Source organism: Hakea prostrata, chromosome 8, assembly GCF_041222555.1.
Source record: "Hakea prostrata isolate BN-2017 chromosome 8, UWA_Hpros_2, whole genome shotgun sequence".
Classification (NCBI taxonomy): domain Eukaryota; kingdom Viridiplantae; phylum Streptophyta; class Magnoliopsida; order Proteales; family Proteaceae; genus Hakea; species Hakea prostrata.
In genome coordinates this window covers 37,088,882-37,109,626 of record NC_142607.1, presented here as the reverse complement: position 1 = coordinate 37,109,626, position 20,745 = coordinate 37,088,882, and the positions used below count along the sequence as shown (strand labels likewise).

Sequence of the window (20,745 nt, the reverse complement as noted above, 5' to 3'; positions counted from 1 at the left end):
ACAACGAACTAAGCACATTGACACGAAGTACCACTTTATACGACAAAGATGTGAAAGACAACAATGTGAAGTTGGCATACCGTCAAACCGAAGATCGGATTGAGACATTTTTACCAAGCCACTCAAGACTGAAGTATTCAAGAGATTAAAAGCACAACTCGGCATGACAAGTCGGGTTTGAGGGGAGTGTTGAAGTTCAAACACCGACTTGTAGGTCGGCAAACTCAAAGTCGGTTCGGTTCGAAGCTTCATGAAGATGGTAGAACACTGCAGAAATTTCAAGAAGATTGTAGAAAGAGATAGAGGTGGCTGTTGAAGAAGATTGTAGAAGTTGGTAGCAGCTTCACGAAGCTGGTAGAAAGAAATCGAGGCGGTTTCAAGAGTCGGTCCAGTATGAACAGAAATATTGTAGAAGTTTGAAGAAACAGCAATGGCGGTCTTTATGTCTATATAAAGGAAGCCTAGTCATGTTGTGTTGTACGGTGGTGTGTAGTTAGAGAGAAGAAAGAAAGTTAGTGGGAGGAGAGAAGGAGAGTAAGTGGATAAAGGTGTTGAAACACCTTTATCATACGTGAGCAACAAAAAAGGAAGAGTGGAGAGAGAGAGCATAAAGGGCAGCCATTAAAGGTGAGGAGAGAGAAATAGAAAGAGAGAAAAGTGGTGTAGCATTTTGTTTGTAAGCTTTTTTTATTAGAGAAGTGATTTTTGTGGTGTTTGTTTTTTAACACCTCTTCTTGTATACACTGTGAGTGGTTACACCATCACCCTGCTGCACCAACACACATAACATCGTATATTTCATTGATCTTATACCTGGCTTTTCAAAAATTGCAGGCAGGTTTTGGTGTAGGTAAGACTTCCTATATGTGCTTCCTGTTTTCAGTGACCACACCAATGGGTATAATACTGGGCATGATAGTCTTCTCTGTAACAGGTCATAGTGATGATAACCCCAAGGCCTTTATATCAGAAGGGCTACTGGGTTCCTTTTCTTCAGGTATTTTGATATACATGGCTCTTGATTATCTTATAGCAGCTGATTTCTTCCATAACAAGGTGATGGGTTCTGAAACATGGATAACAAAGGCTTGTTATGTTGCCCTAGTTCTAGGTTCTGCTTCCATGTCTGTTCTAGCTCTTTGGGCTTGATGCTGTAAGTGTCTTAAAGCAAAGAATACAATTTTGTAGTATCGGCCAGTTTATAAATGAAGCAAAAGTATACCAAAGCAGAATGATTTTTTTTTTAATCTCTGAACCTCGATTGCATCACAAACACATGATATTAGAAGATCTTTCTCAGAAACATTGATTTCTTAAAGAAGAGAAATAACTTTAGAAGATGGCCATTAACACAGCTTCACCCAGAAGATGTCCTTCAATGGCTTCCAACAACTTTTCCTTCGTCACCTGCCATCAACACACAACCATCAAATCTACAAGAACTCTCAAAGCTACAAGAATGGATGGTTGTTGATTGATTCTTACCTTGTTTCCCAGATTCAGCATATCATCCAAAGCATAAAGTTTGCACTCAATTTTGTGGCCATGTGAAGGAAGCTTGGGGCAGCGCCACCCAGGTATTTTCTCATCATTGTTGCCTTCTTTGATGCTGGAATAGTCACCACCAGCATCTGCTTCCTTACCTGAGAAGCCTTCAGGCAGACCCTTCAACGTTGGTGGTATGTTGGTCACAACCCAGATGGTCCAAGGCACAATGGGCCCGCTTGGATCTGGAGCGTCGATGTCCTGAACCACAAGAGCCAAGCTCTTTGTACCTTCAGGAAGGTTATACCATTCCAACGGTGGAGATAAGTTCTTGAGTGCTCCTTGTCCTTCTTCCGTGTACTTGCGTGGTAGGCTGCCCTCATGGTTTATCGCAGACGATACCAATCTGAATTCGTCACTCGCCATTAACAACACTTCTGTAACAGAAATTTATCAACTGGGGAGAGCCAGAGAAGACGATCATCAACAAAGCTATAGAGATTTCGAGTTTCCTCTTCCAGGGAAATCGTTTTCAATGTTAGGAATTCGAACATTTTGGGAGGACAGGTGGCAAAAGAAATTTCGAGAGGCATGGCCGTGCCTTCTAGGTGCCCAAAAGAGAGGACTTCTCGGGTTTGCAAATCTTCTCGTCGGCCATGTGTTGTGCTTGGTAGTTTCATGTTTATCTTATTTCTTTTAGCTTCTGTGCCACCAGAGAATCCAGTATTTTGGGTTGAGCCGGGGTTGCTACAAACCGGTCATTTTCAACCAAGGTATGGTTCAATTTTGGGGTTTGTGCTGATTTATTATTTGGTCAATTTTCATTTGGTCATGATTTGGGTTCAGTTACAATCTTTTCATTGTTGATGAAATTAGAAGAAAAAAAATATTTGGTTAATAAGACCTGAATTATTAATAGAACATGGAAACACTACTTCTCAACCATGCAATGGAAATGAGATGTTGTGCATGCCACCAATAATGGCCTCTGAATCAAGGGATTAGTATTAAATTTCTTTAGAACAAACTTAAAGAAAAGGGATAAAACTGTTCCGATGTTGTATTATAGCTTAATTACTAAATGATCATATTTTTTATGAAATTATTATTATTCTCTTTGATTCAATAATGTTAAGAGACTGTTACAGTTAAATGTTTAATGTCTATTTTGCCCTTTTAAAATTAAGAAGTCAAAAAATTAAAAAGTCAAAACACAATATTATCCTCATTTAGAAGAAGAAAAAAAATCATATCAAGTACCAATTTTGTACTTACATTTTTATCATTTTGACTAAATTAAATAAAAAAATAAAAAAAACTAAATTATTATTTTTTTCGTTAAGAAAATGAACTTTCTAAAATTGATAATGTCAAATTAGATATTAAATAAATGAAAATCTAATAGAAGTAGAACTTCCTAAAATTGATAACATCAAATTGAAAAGTAAATAACAAAAATTAAAAAATAACACCAAATTGAAAAGTAAATATAAAAAAACTAAAAGAGAAGAGCACCTAAATTAGGGTTAATTTATTTCCTAATCACTAAGGTTTAAAAAAATGGTAATAATGTAATTTAATAATAAAGTATAAATAAATAGAACAAAACCTTAGAGTTATTTTGAAATTTTTAAATAAATAAAAACAGCCACGTCATCACTTAACTGGCAGAGTTTAATGGTTGAAGGCAACAGTAATTACAAGTAAAATGTAACGTTCGATTAGTAATTTAAAAAATATAGGCCCTCGAATATATAAGCTAAGGAACCATTTGTTTACCATTGATGAAAGAGATAATGTTTGCAGTGCTTAAGTGAGAAGCCATCCTAGTAACCAACTATGAAATCCCACATAAGCCTAATCCGGAAGTCCAAGTATAGATCTGAAGACCCTAGTTGTTTTGGAAGAAGAAGTGACTTGATTGAAGTTTGACTTGGAAGTTGGACCTTAAATACAGTGTTGATATCTTTGGAAGGTCCTAGGAAGTCAGGGGAGACCCTTCCTTAAATTGGTTGAGGACCCGAGTGTTGGTTTTGACCTCTAAGATCCAAAATTCAATAAGCTGTCACAGGGAGACCCTTTGGTCGATTCCCCTTTGTCGATCTCATCGATCAAAGCACCATTGACTAAGGTAGCTCCGAACATAATTGTTCTAATTTTGGAAGTTTTAGGTTTATACATGCAACCTTGATCTAAACCTAAACACTTGCCTCTTAACTATTAGAGAACGTGAGAAGAACCCTAGAGCCTCCTCTTCAAGCCCAAGGTTGATTCCAAGCATCCAAGTAAGGTTCCTCCATTGATCTTTTTCTGCAAGATTAGTATTCAATCTTATTCTTCTCTGATATATTCTCTCTACTATATCTATCGTTTATTTTGATTGTGATGAGGAAGGTATTACACTACTGTAATGACCCAATCTATGATCTTCTTAGTCTTAGAGTGAATTTCCATTCATTCTATGTTTTCCTTGAAACCATATTTTGTATTTTCTATGTTTTGATCTAGCATGATTCCATGAGTTACCTTTGTTGTATTTATTTATTTTAATATGTGTTAGATCCATTAATTCCTAAGTTGTTAATTATGCATGATCTACTGTTTTCTATTCTTTAGAATGAATTCCATTTATTCTAGCCTTTTCGTGAGAATCTACGGTTTAAGCCTAATAGGTGAATTGTTGGAATTCTATTCCAATGGCCTTATTAGATGTTTAGACCATCATAGATAGTCTTAGTATGTTGTTTTAGAATTTTTCTATTAATTTCGAAGTATTCTGATGTGTTTTGAAGAGTTTTCGACAAAAGTTGGGAGTTTCTATCCGTACACAGAATACTTGGTCGATCCTCCTTGGTTGATGCATCAACTAGAGACCATCGACCAAGGGTGCTGCTAATAGCAACTTACCTCTGTTTTGCCTCTAATTCGTCTCCGATCATTTGAGTTTGTTCCTTATGATCTTTACATGTTTGTTTAGGATTGTTTTGGTGATTTTTTACTTGCTCTCTGATCTCTTACTTAAAGGTTACGGAGTTGGATATAAGGTGATTACGTTCACTCACAATTTACATTCTAGCATTCTATGCTTTGTTAGATTGCATTACTTTTGATAGCTACTATTTAGTATTCTTCTCTATATTATTTTAGTTATGTAATTACAATAGGCTAATCATGTTATTCACATATTGTAATTGATTATAAATGATGAATTATGAATTGGACTTGATTGTGATATGTATGGAATCATCATGATGTGATGTGATTGCCTAGGTTGTGGTTGTGGAATGAGGAATGCCCTTTAGACGTTTCTGTCTTTGAACACCATTGGAGGTGGTATGGGATGCTTTCTATGGTGCTCTTTAACGTTTTCCCTGACTACTGGTTGGCATACCTAGGATTGGTCTAGAAGTGTTTGGCTAGGGAAAACCTTGTCATATCTAACCCTATCGGAAGGGAGATTAAAACCGAGTGATCTGTGGCAGCAATGGGGATTTGTGGGCACTCAAGTCCGGTAACCAACCCATGAGAAGACATAAATCACATTGTGGGGGCCGTTTATTGGTAGGGTTGCATGTAATAGACCTGGGCTCATGGGCGCTCAAGAGTGCGAGAAGTATGAGAGGACACAAGAGTGTCCCGTTTATTATGTGTGAATGACCAATAGGGTTAAGAGTCTACGTAGCCGGGAAGGAGATGGTGACTTTAGGGGGAAAGGTACCGGAAAGGATTGCAGGAAGCGAGGAATGGACGTATCTAACCCTAAAGTAGATGTGACTCGGTAGATGACTTGCATTGCGTTAAGATGAACCCTGGCACACACCAATACTCATACCAATGGTGGTGAGCAATAGTGTTGACTTAAACCCCAGCCATGAAATGTTTAAGAAGGATGCCTTGACCCAATTACCAACGAAGAACCCAAAAGACCGGGAAGGTTGAGGGAAGAATGATTTGAGACCTACCCAAAGGATTATGGTGATTTATCTTAATGCGTGTCTACCAATAGAGACCAATATATATAGAGTTAGAAGCATACTTGCATTCATTGTCTCATGTCATTGCATTTATGTTTGCTTTGGATTGCTTGTAAATGTTGATTGTGATTGAACTACTTGCTAAGTTCTTTTGAGCTTACCTTTCGAGGTATATGTTTTTAGATGCCTTTGCAAGTATGGAAGACATCCCATGCACCAGTACGGATGACCCTTCCCTATATGGTATGGCTATGGATATCATTGGAGAAGGTTATGACCAGTGGTGCAACCAGTACATAGGTGTGGACCACCCTAATGGATCCTATTGATGGTAGCAGGCATCGTCTTATTCGCCGGCGGGATCATGAATTAGAAGCTAATCCAAAATTGCAAGAGCACAACCCTAAGGCGAAGAAGAAGAAGAGCCTATGGAAGAATTTGATTAGTTTACTCCTTATTCTTCTAGACTTCTATTTTTAATTTTAATAGCTTTAGACTATGCTTTAGAAATTTGATCTACCTTTCGCATTGTTTGTGGGGTATATTTTTGCTATACTCTACAGTTATCTCTTTTGATTAGTATCTTTTATTCCGCACTTTGATATACTTTTATAATCTTACTGAGATCTTTTCTTGATTGTTTCTTAAATTATTTGAATACAATGATTTGTTCTTGATTTTGATTATGTTATTGTGCTATGTGAATATGATCGCCTTAAACTTGATCTTCGGGGCTATGGATCATACACTCGGGTATGCCAAATAGGGTGCTGGCTGGGTGGATGTGACACCAACTCTTTTCTTTTTTGGGGTGGGTGGGGGGACGGTAGCCAATTCTCAATGAGGATCACGTGTCCCTATTGATCTATTTCTAACCCTTGGAGTATTCATTATTTGGTTTGATTGATGAACCAAAGTGGTTAAGCCGGTTTAGAAATATCATAATTCAAGGATTGGAAATAGATAAGGATCATGTGGTGCTCATTGATAGATGGTTGCTAGACGGCCGCTGCAGAGGATTTGAATCCCATTATCAGACTCCATTCTTATCTTCTTAATGCTTAATGACCAAAATACGTAAAGGCACCATTGCATCATGAACCACAACCCCTTCTCCCACCTCAATATCAATTAAACAAAATGGTTTGACATCGCAAATAGTAATTTGCAAGACAATTATACTTCACTAAACCTACAAGAGGCGATTGTTGTTCCATAGTAAGGTGAAACTTAATTATTATCAGGGGTGGAGTTAGGATTCAACATCATTTATTTATTTTTTATTTTTTATTTTTTTTTGGGGGGGGGGGGAGGGGGCAAGTAATGAGACTCTGGATCACCTCCCCATCAGGCGACCACTAATGCCTTTCACGTAGGGCCATGTGGGGCTCACTAGGGTATCATATCTCAATTATTTTATCATATTTAGACATGGGGGCCACATATTAAAAATATAGGTAAATTATTAGGACTAAAATATAGGTAACACAATTATAGTTAGATTATTGAATAAAGCATGAGGACTAAAATTGTACGAGTAGATTTGTTAAAATTTAGAACTTTAAAAAATTATGAAGAATAATTAACTATTGGAAAATAAAACAATTTTAAGGGGGAAAAAAGTAACATGACAATTAAGTAGAAAGAAAGAATTATCAAAGAAATAAGATCAAAGACAAAGAACGGCACAATAAAGGTAGAAAAATCCTAATATAAAAATTACATAAGTGAAAATAGGTAGAAGTAGAAGAAGAAATAAAGAGTGAGAAAATACTCAAACAAGGGAAGAAAGAAAGAAAGAAGGCAGGGAATAAACTGTGGGAGAAATCGTGGAAGACAATATAAGATTGATGTCCATTAACTAAAAATGGGGAAAATAGTCAATTACCATAAAATCAATTGGAAAAAAAAAATATTCAATAGTAGTGATTAGATCTAATAAATCAATGGTTGAAATTTCAAACGTTCAGCTAATGTAAAGACTCATACTTCTTAATGAAGAGGTTATAGGTTCGACCCTAGTGGACCGTATATATAATACCCATATTCCTCATATAAAAACTCTTCTTAAAAATAAAAATAAAAATAAAAATAAAAATAATAATAATAATAATAATAATAATAATAATAATAATAATAATAATAATAATAAAAATAAATAATAAATAAATAAATAAATAAATAAATAAAATCAATGGTTGAAATTTCAAACATCTAGTTAATGTATTAACACGGAGGTCTACTACCACATTCACAAGAATATTTTAGGTAGTAGGTTGAAATTGTAATTGGGAGAGATCAAAATTTTAGGAGAAATTTTCTAGAGTTTTTTACATGGCACCCACTATTTTTTGGGTGAAACCATTGACTACCTACTAGTATGTTGCAAATTACATAGCACCCACTTGAAAAATTATAATTCACCCACAATTAAGTTATATTGTTAAATAAATGGTAAAATTACATAAATACCCTTACCCTTATTTAAGTTATTTGAAATTTGAAATTCAAATTTCCCAAAATGCCCAATGGGCAATGAAATGACATTATTATCCCCCATTTAATAACCTTCCATACCCAACCCATAGATGGGTGAAGGGATTCTCCCTTCTCCCATCTTCTACCTAGAACTCATTGAAAACTGTCTACCACCGCCACCGCCTGCCCTGCCGGTGACAAACCTCCCCCACCTTTCCCTGTCGACAACCACCCGACCCCCTTTTTGGTAAAATGAACTCTCTTTTTTCGGTAAAATGAACTCCGAATCGAAGGGACTAGGCTCAAATTCTCCCTTTGAGATCGACTACTTTGTTTTCTTCTCCTTGGTTTCCCAACCTCATTTCCCAAACCCAAATCCCTTTCTTCTCGGATTTCAAGTTCCATTTGCTTTCGAGGCCAAAATATATCTAGATAAATAAAGACCAAAACCCTAGATGTAACAAAAGAAATTCAATGAATTAAAACCATCAAAAGTTCAACTCGACATTTTGTAAAATCCCATAGAATCCTAACTTGATAAACATTCCTTTTAGGTCCATGAACCTAGAGTACCAATAGAAGACAGTTGTGGGCCATCGAAGTCAAGGTTGTGGGTCCGAAAGTTGAACTCATGAATATGAATAATGAAGGAGATGACGAGCCACCATTTTGGATTTTAAAAGGAGAGAGAAAGTCCACCCGGATGGGTTAAAATTGTAATTTTGGCATGCACGAAAATCAAGGCTAGAAGACTCCAATGTCAAGGTAAACTATATCATTGAGTTAAGCATGTTTAGAAGTTTCTTCCCTCCGAAGCCCGCCGGAAACCATATTCGTATAAAGAAGTTCTAGGGGTTGTCTCCGGGGAGCGGTTAATCAAATTGAGTGACCGCCCCTACCCATAAAAGAATATTTTCGGGTTTATAAGTCTTAAAACCCTATTTTATTGTTTTTTAGTCTCATATATGAATTGTTTATGTTCTTTGGAGGATGAGAGCTTAGGAGAAGATAAAGCCTTGGTGTTGTGTCAAATCATGGAAGATTAAGGTGTGCCAAAGCACAGAAAGTGGAGATAATTGCGCGTGGAGGTAAGGAAACCTTCATCCTTCATTTTCTTTGAGTTATTTAAGTTAGTGGTTGGCATTGATGATGAGAAATGTTGGTAAATGAGTTATTGAATGCTTTTGTTGAAACTTCTTAGCATGTTTTCATATCCCTTTGTGTGTTGATTAATTTCATTTCACCCATTTGAGACCGATTTACCATCTCTAAGATGCCCGTGGGCAATTCTTCATTAACCAATTTGAGGCTTTTGAATTGGAGACTTATTTGGGTGTTTGAAAAGTTTTTTTTGGACATTTCTATTGTTCTATTAAAGTCCCAAAAGTTTAATTTTCAAAATGAAGCAAGAGTGACCATTTTCTATTTGGAGCTAGGAGGTGCTTGACTAGGGTGGTCACTCGGTGGTAGACCGGCTCTGACCAACCACCCCACCCCTATTTGGGTGAATTTGTTCAGAGCCTGATCTTTACTCAGTTTTATTTCAAAATATAATTAAACTATTTTACATAATTTTGCTAGGTCTTGGGTGATTTTTTGGCTTTGGTTTACTCACATTTGGTTCTCTTGGAGAGTATTAGCACCGTAGCAAGTGAGGGAGACAATCTTACAATATTATGTGTTTTAATTCATATTCTATCCTATGATTATCATGCTTGTTGTGTGACTGTGTGATTTTGTTATAGGGCATGCATGCAAGGGTAGTAACATGGATTTAAATTATGTTTATTATCTTATTATTTACTTTCAATTACAACTATTATGATAATGATATAATGAGAATGGGAGAATGACGCATATTTACATATTCTATCAGGAGTTGTGGCTTCACCCATTCCTGGTATCTTGCATTTCATATAGACTCTTTATGTGCATATATTATATATGTGTCTAAATGCATGGCTAGAAAACCATGTGATGCCATCACCTTTTTGGCAGGGTATTGAAGCTGAGTGACCAGTGATAACGGTGTTGGGTGTGTTCGCCCAATAGCCTATTGTAGTAGGTGAGGGGACACAACACACCATATGTCATTCATGGTAGGGTTTCATATGGATGTGGGAGGCATAGCCTGAGTTGGTTGGTGCCCTAAGATGTATCACACCCCACCCGCCAGTCTCGGTTACCCGCCCGACAACCTGTGGGAGCCATTCGTCACAGGATCCACGGTCTTACCAATCAATAATAATAAATGTAAGTCTAGATAGATTAAGTGCAAGAGCAAGTTCAATAATTAATAAAAGGATTACAAGAGTCCAAATACTCCAATAAAATGATAAGGCAAAGAATCAATGTTCAAAAAGAATAATGAGTTCAGTGGAAGCAAACAAAAATAAACTAAGTTATCTTCTTTCCAGTTTCTTTCTCTAAAGCTAAAAACTGCAATTCATGCTTAGCAAAGAAGGGGGTTCTCTAGTTCTTCTCTATACGATTAGCAAAATGACGGGCAATCTGTCTCCTCAGTCCATCAATGGGTGCTATAAGCACACTCCATGCATCCACAAGAGCTCCCGCACAAGCTATCTCTATCTCCCACTGACGGTGCCACATCTTCTTCATACGGGAGGGGTCTTTCATACTGATCCATTCCAACTTTTGACATTGTGCAACCATCTGTACAGTTTATATAATACATATAAGGAAAAGGAATGAGTTCTGATGAACTCAGTAAGGATAACACATTTCTCATCCATATGTCAACACAATCAGCAATGCATATATATGATGTGAATGATATGCAATAGTATGAATGCTATTGATCTAACTGTGCAAGTCTCTAGACAGCTGACATGCTTTAAGATATAACACCAGCCTTCCTCTGGGTAAGTCTAGTCACTCTGATCCCTCACAGACTAGTTACCTCTGTTGGGATCCTGGGTAAAGGGGTAAAGTCCTCATCAGGCATCCATGGCTGGATTAAGTCAACACTCTCCTACCACGACCATTGGAAATGAGTACTGGCGCATGTCAGAGTTTCTAATCCAATGCAAGTCATATTGGTAACATACTATATTGAGTCCATATACTTCCTCTATGGTACCAACCAACTCGGTTCGGTATCCTTCACAACCTAGGAATGAGAACCCTCACGGACTAGTTACCGCTGTTGGACTTCACTCCCTAACCCTATGGTCATCCACATATTATTGGGGAGGAATGCCTTCATGACTCCTCATGACACCCGGTCCGTTCCTTGGACGTCCATGAACCCAACCCTAACATATGCAACCCTACCATTTCATGAACAACAGTGGACCAGTGAGTCTCCGCACGGACTGGTTACCACTGTAGGATGAAACAGAGTCACGTCACCATCATCACGTCACCATCGTCACGGGTCATCCCGCTTCAATTCCCCTACCAAAAGGGTAATAGTACGTAGGGTTCCTAGCCATGCAATTCTAGACTCCCTAGTTATGTCATCCAATAATCATGATAGTGCTGGAGGCATTAGAGAGCATGTGTCCCATACCACAACCCTCTGATATCTCAAGCCAAAATATCCTAATGGAATACCCTTCTATCACAACTATAATACATCAATCACCATCATACCACAACCAGTTGTTCAATATCATAATTGATAAAGTACATAAAAGAACATCAAAACAACAAGTATACAATAAGATCAACATGTTTTATACAGTTACAGCAAGATACATGATTAAAGAATAATAAAGTAAACAGCTGATTCATCATGTATATGTAATTGCATAAAGACAAGAATGTATGTCCTTACCTGTAAAAAATTAAAAGCTTTCTAGAGAGCAAGCCAATCACAATTAGAAGACTTTCACTAAAGACAGGGAACACCTAAACATAGTGTTACAAGATTATGTAAGATAAATGAGTCAAATCGAGTAAAAGCCAAAAGTCACATAACTACTGTGACCCAATGAGTCAAATCGAGTAAAAGCCAAAAGTCACATAGCTACTGTGACCCAGCTGGTCGCTTGAATCAAGCGACCGCCTTGAGCAACCGCCGCAAAAACAGATTGCTTCCAATCCATAACTTAGGTTTTTGATCATCCGATTTCAATCTGGTTTCGGGATGATCTCAATCTGAATTTCGAACTTAACATGTCTAGAACGAGGGAGCAAAACAAAACCCTAAAATTAACATAGGTCTGTCACCCAAATCATCTCCCTTGATTGGATCCATCCTTTATACGAATGCAAGAGATTCGTTTCGGACAGGATCTTCTCAAACACATGGATTATGTTAACCAGTTAATCATAAATAGGCCACCCCAACATGATGGAGATGAAATCAACACCAACCAAAGTTGAAAGAAGAGAATAGGTGAGAGGGGAATTCACTTGCCTCAACCAGAACAGCAAAAATAGAGGGGAAGAGGTTCCAGATCTCAATCTGCACTTCGCTCACCTTCCAGCACGTCTCCATTGCCACCTAACCGTCCAAAACAGCAATCCCGAATATAATAATACGTTAATACGGCGAGGGTTGCTATTTATAAAGACCAAGGGCAAAATTAGGGCAAAGCCCCGCAATAAGGACCTGGTGGTCACTTGGGGTGGTTGATTGGTTCAATTAACCGCCTTAAGCAGCCTCCCCTAGTACATTGATGTACTTGGGTGCTTTGCTCAAGGAGTTGACACCCAACCTCAACCTAACCTAATCAACACATGGGGGAGGTCTTACCTTCATTCTAGACATCTCCAAATGCCACTTGCCTTCCACTAGAGATCCAACTTCCCAGGGTTCTTCATCAAGAGAATCCAAATCCATGGGTTTAGGGTATGTATCATGGACTTCTATTCAGACACTCCACAACTTAACCTGGCTAGACCTTCGGGTTATCGGACCTGCAATATGGATTCGGGGTTAGAAATACAGGGGCTGTTACAAGATGTGACATTTCCCAGATATATGAGGATATCGGACCAAGATGATTGGTGCCATAGGAAGGATATCAGATCTTATTATGTTATGATTATGTAAATGACTCGTTGCATTGGGTTGGGAAGTTATGTGACATGCCAAATCTCATGCCAATGATTGTGGTGAGAAAGTGTGTCCCAAATCCCCATCCATTGTCAATGATTGGATATTATCCTTATACCTCGGTCATGACACCTAGTTCGGTTGGAGCCGTTGGGGACTGTGTGAGACTTCTTAGAGGAAATTGGTGTTATATCTTAAAGTGTGTCTACTTATAGAGACTAGCATGATTAAACTCATAGGGGCATATTCATACTTACATGACATCTTTATATTTCTTTTACATTTCATAATACATACATGAGTTGAATGCTTGGTATATGATATTGTTACCTTCACAAAGTTATTGGAACTCATCCTATGTGAAAATATAATTTTAGACTCTTATATAGGTTATGAAGACACCGTCTTTGGAGTAACTGATGTAGCCAAAGTCTTACGATCCACCTGTGATTGAGGAGATCGAGAACTATGGAAACGTATGTCCATGCTTGGATTGTTCGTACAGTTTTCAATTATTTTGATCACCGTGTAGTGTTAGAGACATAGTAGAGTTTGAATGAGACTACATACCTTTGATTAGGGAAATTAAGGATTTACCATTTTCAAACTTTTTGATAACTTCAAGACTTCTGCCGTAATAACTGAAATTCTGATTTTTACTTTTATATTAACTTGAGATTAATCTTGGATAATTGTAATAACCTACGTTTCATACCTTTTAATTGTTTTTTCCTCTGATTATGTTATTGTGTATTATGTGGTTATAGGTTGGCCACAAACCTAGATCCCGTAGTTATAGATCATCTCCACGGGTATTCTGGTAAATCCGATACCGAATGGGTGGGTTGTGACACATTTTGTCTTTAGATTCTTCACCACTTGAGAAAAAACATTGAGATGAAAAGATTGATTCAGATAATGAGCAAATACAGGGCCGCCTGAGAGCTTTCAATAAATTGAATTGAAAACCAGTGTACTTGTGCGATCCAAATTTTTAATAAAAGGCTATAAAATCAATGTGTGTTGTGATTAATCAAATTGAAAACCATTGTGCTTGTGCGATCCAAACATGGTGGTGGATCAATACACACATGAAAATAACAGAAACCCCAACACAGAAAGAAGAAAGAAAGAAAAAAACATTAAACCAAATCAAACCAATACATAAGGATTGAAGGGTTGAACGTTCTGAAACCGGTGCTTATGTATGCTATTCTATAGAAGCTGTCGTGATTGTAAACAATTTCGCTTGCAAGCGAAGGTAAGGGCAATGGACGCTGATAGGGGGAGGGGGTGGGGTGTTTTCCGGTAATGGTGGAGGGCGGGCAACGACGGTGGTGAACAATTTTCAGCAAGGTGTAGGTAGAAGATGGGTGAAGGGAGAACCTAAGGGATGGGTATGGGAAGGTATTAAATGGAGGGTAATAATGTCATTTCACTGCCTAAGACACATTTGGGTAATTTTAATTTTTAAATGACTTAAATAAGGGCATTTAGGTAACTTGTAAGTTTTCAAGTGGGTGACATGTAATTTACAGCATAATAGTTGGTGATTACTAGTTTCACTCCAATAATAGTGGTGCCATGTAATAAACTCTTACTTCTAATAGGGGAGAGGGGGAAGTAATGTATTTCACTCATGGAAAGAGAAAATCAATGAACAATAAAGAGAATACTAGAATTTTTTTAAAAATCCAGGGGACCATCCCCCCCCCCTTACAAAGGGCCCTTTAATAGCTCCACCCCTGTCTATAGATTGTAGTCGAGTATAAGCCCCTACTCTCCCGGGGACACCCCCCCCCCCGCCAAAGGGCCTTGAGTAGCTCTTCCCTTTCTACAGACTGTAGTCGAGTATAAGCCCCTACCCCTGGGGGACCCGTCCCCCACAAAGGGCCCTTGAGTAGTTCCGCCTTGTGTATAGACTGAAGTCGAGTATAAGCCGCTACTCCTGGGGGACCTTGAGTAGCTCCGCCCGTGATTATAATGTTAGAGGATCGGCTGTAGTCGAGTATAAGTAAGCTGATTCAAACGAACACCAGTTACAAAGAAAATTACTTACACCATAGATGAAGAATAGGATTACAATTGTATATAATTGGAGCCTTGTCAAGTTGAGTATGAATCTATTGTCATCTTCTTGACGAATCTCTCCAATCATTATGAACTATCCGGGGTCATCCCTTGTAACTCAATTAGGTAAAGGGTTTTAGATTCTTTTTCTTCCTTTTCCTCTTGGGTACATTGACAAGGCACTAATTCGTTTACCAAAAAAAGGACATGGCACTAATTCCTTTTATTTGGACATACATCCGTGACTTTGTTGGAAAATCTCTCTTTCAGTGTAGGATCGAACCATACTTCCCTGGTTCACCTTACCGAGAGAGTACCAGCCAAAACATTAATGCCCTTTTATTTATTTATTATTTTTTGGAAATTAAGATGATTTTATCTACAAACACTGTTAAATGAGGTGTCAAACTCACAGCAATAGATTGGACATGGCGTCCTTCTAGAACCAGTAGAAGACAGAAACCGGAAAAGAAGAGAAGCAAGAAAGTGAAGAAACCACCGTTTTTGCAGTTTCCAAAAGATTAGACGACCTTGAAATCTGGGATTAAATCCATGGATTCAGGTAATCATGATCTGTCAGTTTCTTGTAAAAAGTCTGGAAGAAGGAGCTAACTTGCAGATTAAAAAGAATGGAACGTACTGTACAGTCTAAACTCTACAGCGCACGCGAGAGTCTCGTTTTAGGCTAACCTGAAAAGACAGATTAGAGGCCTTAAAACGGTTTTTTAATTGTTGTTAATAAAGAGAAGAGGAAGAAGTAGTCCAGTTCAGTGGCACTGACTGCTGCTATGGAATATCATAGATGACTGCAAGAGATCGGATCTGAAGGGTTTCCAGGTAGCGTTTGAGATACTCAAAACCCATTCATGAATTGGTAGTTGCAGTTACCGTGTCTTCACCAAAAGCGGTAAAGATTACAGACACTCTAGAAACACATAAACTTCTTACACACACTCTCTTCTTTTGTTTGTGTGTCTATCAATAGAAGCTTGAATTTTTAGGAGAGAACCATCTGAAGATGATCAGCTTATCATAGTTGAAGACTGGATTTCAAGAAGTGGGATGTTAAATGTGACAGGTTAAAGGACTTGATTCAACTTGTTTCATCAATTTTGGATTTTTTTGCATACTATCATATACGTAACAAGCTCTTTGTAAGTTACTAATGTTAAGTACTCGAACAGTAAGCCAAAAGCTCAGAAGCAGGTTGAATTAATTTTTTTTTAATGTATCTCATATTAAGCTGGCTTAATTAGCACTCATATATCAAATTAGGCCTCAAGAGGCAGACAACAAAGGACCAGTCATAAGCATTTTCTACAAAAACAGTTGGTGAAAATCTGAACCCATTGAAGAGGTTAATTAATTCTTGGTGTCACTGGACATAGCTGGGTTTGAAAGAAGAAAGAGTTGCAGAACTGGGGACAGAAGCTACAGTAGCTGAAGAGTGTGTATTTACTTGTGATTGATGTGAAGGTGAACAGGTGAAGTAGGTAATTCTTTACTTTTGGGTTGGCAAGCCAAGGAATGAACGAATCATATCACCAGGATCCAAATCGTGAGCACGACAACCCCACACCACATACAACCCTGGAACCGCGAATACTGGGTCAGGCCATTAGGTGCTCAGACCCATCAGACCCATCAGGCACGTCAGGCCCGTCAGGATCAGGATAACACTCGTGCACTTGCCTCCTGCTATGACCTGTTATATGACCCCTTCTTTCTTTCTTCATTTTCTCAATTTTCACTCAAGCATGGAAGAAGGCTGGATTAACCGTAGGATTGTAATAATGGTTTCATCACTGTTACAAACATGAGATTCATAAAACATTCTCTTCTTTACCGTGGTTCCAACTTTGATCTTCACCTCCAGCCCACGGGAGCCCCAAAATTCAGAGAAATGGAGTAGATGACTACTGATGAGACCTTTGAAGGCTTAACATGCATTTTCAAACAACTATTACTACTCTAGATAGATAGATAGGGTTCCCTAGCAACAGCACTGCTTCGGCAGCATAAAACTGATGGTAGTACAACATCAAAGGAAAGTTATGTCTTTTTACTGTTCTTTTCTCATCTGAGTCATCTGTCGTTGCTGTGCTGCCTTTGCAAGTTTGCATACGATAGGATGATGATGAGAGATACAGATACTATCACTGGTTCCAACTTCCAAGTATAGTTATCATAAGGGATGGATCTCAATTATGCTCTTACCAAAATAAAATATCATTCTTCATTCTTTATTTTTTTGGTAGAAATAAAATCTCACTTATAATAGTGAGATATAATAGAGTTATGGAAGTCAAGCTGTATATACTTCTCACAGAACCCATTAAACGGTAGGTTCCAACCGGAGCCTGCATCTTGGTTGTTAGGCCTCCTAGGTGAATGAATCTAGTGCAAGATAGAACCAAGGTTGGACATGTCGGTAAAATGTCGTGTGTCACTGGCTGTCGACACGGCGACATTTGGGCTACTTTTGAAGGAAATCGATGTAAATTCGACCATTGGTTTCAGGGGGTATTTAGGATTATTTTGGCTTGAATTTTGTTATACAACCAATTTGAGGCCAACGGGAGCTCATGTGGAACCTTTTCTTTCTGGCGTAACAGCGGTGGAACATAACATAATATTACAGCCACATATGATCTGGTCAAGGCAAATTGAATGGTCTTTTTTCCACTTTTAAATACCCTTCCATATCATTAGAAAGGCATATATAAGATTCACGACTCTCGCCTGCAATAGTACTTCTAAACCACACTCGCAATTCTCATGTCTGGCACCATCTGCAGTAATGCAGGGGTGGGCGAATCTCATTCCTGGCTTGAGCTTGAGGATTTCATCTAAACTAAAAAAGCTCAGGATCAAGTGTGTTTATTGGCCTAAAACATCACTTAAATCTAAAAGTTCTGATTGACACGTGCCCATAAACATGCAAAGAAAACACAAATACACAACTAGTGAAGAGAAGTAATAAAGTCTATAATTCATTATACAATTATTTGGAGTATGACGCATACTTCACATTATGTTGTTGACTGACACTTTTCACGATATATCGCCAAAAAACCGTCGATATATGAGCGTTTTTTTGATTAAGTTGTTTCACTAAGGGAGTCGTGTCGCCCCCCAGCAACATGACAATATATTGTCAACACATTAAACCATGGATAGAATAACACAAGAAAGAGAATTGAAGAGAAAACACCAAATTGATGACAAAGTTGGGTAAAAATCAAGCGTACATCTCCGGAACTCAGGTAGAGCTCGATTTGCCATACCATGACCAATATCTTTATATATGTTGCACAATAATGAATCAAATCAATTAACATCATACTTGAGATACTAAAACCTTAATAAAAACATGCAAGAAGCCCGAAGAATCACCATTTACAGTATACACTAAACATAAGGGAGAAGAAGAAGAGAAAACCCTAAATCACAAAACAGCAGAGAAGAACAAAGGACAGATAACTCTTCAAGAAACCCCAACAAGAGATTGGCAGTGGTTCAAGTTTCATTTGAACCAAAGTGAACCCATCAATCCCTTCAAACCAAATGCCTGTTTACATATTAACCCTCACACTAGTAGTGGCCCCAAGCAAACGTAGACTGGCTTAGTAAGGACGAACATGCAGCTAGAAACTCGCGAACTCATCCATCTAGCCAGACTCATTGCTTGTTGTCGTTTACCCACACTATCACTTTTGTTGTCGTCATGTCAGGCGATCCAATAACCCTTTAAAGGTTAGCCTTGCAGGGACTTATAATATTGCAAGTTGAGAAAAAGGCAACTCATCAGCCCTGAAAATTGGAACTTGAGGACATAAATATATAAACACATAGACCCCTACAGCATAGGCTTGCGTATTCACCTGAATTTGCTTCTTTCTTTCACATTCCATCATGATCTGAATCTTCTTTCATTCAGGAATCAGGATTCGATCGAGAAGAAACCCAAGAAAATTTTCTATATATAACATGACTGCAAACCCTAATTCTTCACTCTTCTCTCTTCAAACCTTGAAGAAGCTCTGAGCAGATCCAGAAGGGTTCTTAGGTTCTTGGGTTCTTTGTCACCCCATGGATTGTTTTCCCAACGAACCCAACTCATGGTGTGATGATGTTTCTGACACTAACAGCAAAGGGATGAAAGCTGGGAATGGAAAGAAGAAGAATAGTAACAAAACTGTGAAGCTCTCTACAGACCCCCAGAGTGTTGCAGCTAGGGAGAGAAGGCATCGTATCAGTGACAGGTTCAAGATCTTGCAGAGCTTAGTTCCTGGAGGAACAAAGATGGATACAGTTTCTATGTTAGAGGAAGCAATCCATTATGTTAAGTTCCTCAAGACACAGATATGGCTTCATCAAGCCATGATGAGTGCCATGGCTGAAGAGGACACTCTTGCTACTCATCCTCCTACTTCTCCTTATCTTCTGTCTGCAGCTTCTACTTCTCAAGACTCGGCCTCCTCTTCGGTGGCGCCACCCTTAACGGCTGTGCCGGATCCATGGGTTACCACCCCACTTCCATCTCTGCCACTCTATTGCTTTCAAGATGATGAAATTCAGAAAACTATGTTCTCCATTAAAAAGAAGTTGCCTTAGTTAGAGCCTTCATGGACCTCCCTCGTTTAGATTGTCGGTAAATCTCTTAGTTGTACTGTTATGAAAACTCTCTCTCTCTCTCTCTCTCTCTCTTGGTCTGTAAGGCAAGCACCTACATTTTGTAAACCTAAGTTATTCCCTTCTATGATGGTTAGTTATCTTATCGACTTCGTTTTCTTATTTCTGAAATTTTCATCAGTTAACACAATGTTTTTCTATTTGTAAATTTTCCATTGATTGGGTATGCATCCTTAGGTAGGAACTAATGAGTGACACCTATGACCTATCCTATCTGAGTTTCAGAAATGAATATAAATACTTAATGGATACTTTTTTTTAACTACCCAATAGATAAAACGTAACTTAATTGGATAAATAATTCATCCTTTTCTATTAGTAATATTCCAAATCTTCTAAACAGACGAATGTGGGTTTTTAAACAAATTTTGATTATTAATTTAGTATTCTGTTAGTGAGTTACATCAACAAAAGTACAGTACTCTACTAGTCAGATGAGCAATATAATTTTCATGCGACACCAAGTTACAAGAAAATCATCAAGGGAAAAAAACAAGAGCTCAAAATAAAATGAAGATTAGTAAACTCAAGTATCTAACAACATCAGAATGCATATTTTCAACTCAAGAGATAAATTGCAGTATGATATATGCCATTGGAGAAGATTGATTCTTTAATGTAACAAAGAATCCGATGAGCAGAAGGATTTTTTAATGCGAAGGATTACAAGCAAGTTAACTATAGAGAACAGCACCAAACAAAAGTTCTCCCTAGAACGATTGTAGTTTGACGATTTACTGAAGAGGAAGGACTAAGTAGCAAGTTTACATCCTTCAACTCAACTCAGAATAAGAATGGAAAAGTTAAATGTGCATTGGGGTCTCTCTCTAGCTGATGAAGAAACTTATTCTTTCAAAAATGAAAACCCCAAACGAGTAGTTAGTAGGCAATCTTCTGTGTGTATGTCTGGTTGCAGGTTGGGGGAAAACCATGACGTGGGCAGAAATAATGATTATAGAGTACAAGCAGTGATGACAACCCAGGGGGGAAAGATGAGTTCCAGAAAAAGTAAAACAA

The 20,745-nt window shown here is 38.0% G+C and overlaps 1 protein-coding gene across 1 annotated transcript; it reads right to left on the bottom strand.

Annotated features, from left to right (window-relative positions):
* Positions 1–1,332: 1,332 nt before the first annotated feature.
* LOC149007726 (PEBP (phosphatidylethanolamine-binding protein) family protein) lies at positions 1,333–1,911 on the bottom strand. The gene is made up of 2 exons (XM_089164596.1): positions 1,486–1,911; positions 1,333–1,407 (listed from the first exon to the last, which is right to left on the bottom strand). Exons 1-2 carry the CDS (start codon positions 1,909–1,911, stop codon positions 1,333–1,335), a joined length of 501 nt encoding a protein of 166 aa, XP_089020722.1.
* Positions 1,912–20,745: the final 18,834 nt, after the last annotated feature.

Excerpts from the sequence above, each read along its gene's own strand:
- LOC149007726 (XM_089164596.1), bottom strand. The coding sequence starts at position 1,911 with ATGGCGAGTGACGAATTCAGATTGGTATCGTCTGCGATAAACCATGAG. Across the intron at positions 1,408-1,485 it reads TGCTGAATCTGGGAAACAAG|GTGACGAAGGAAAAGTTGTT; the intron begins GTAAGAATCAAT and ends TGTTGATGGCAG.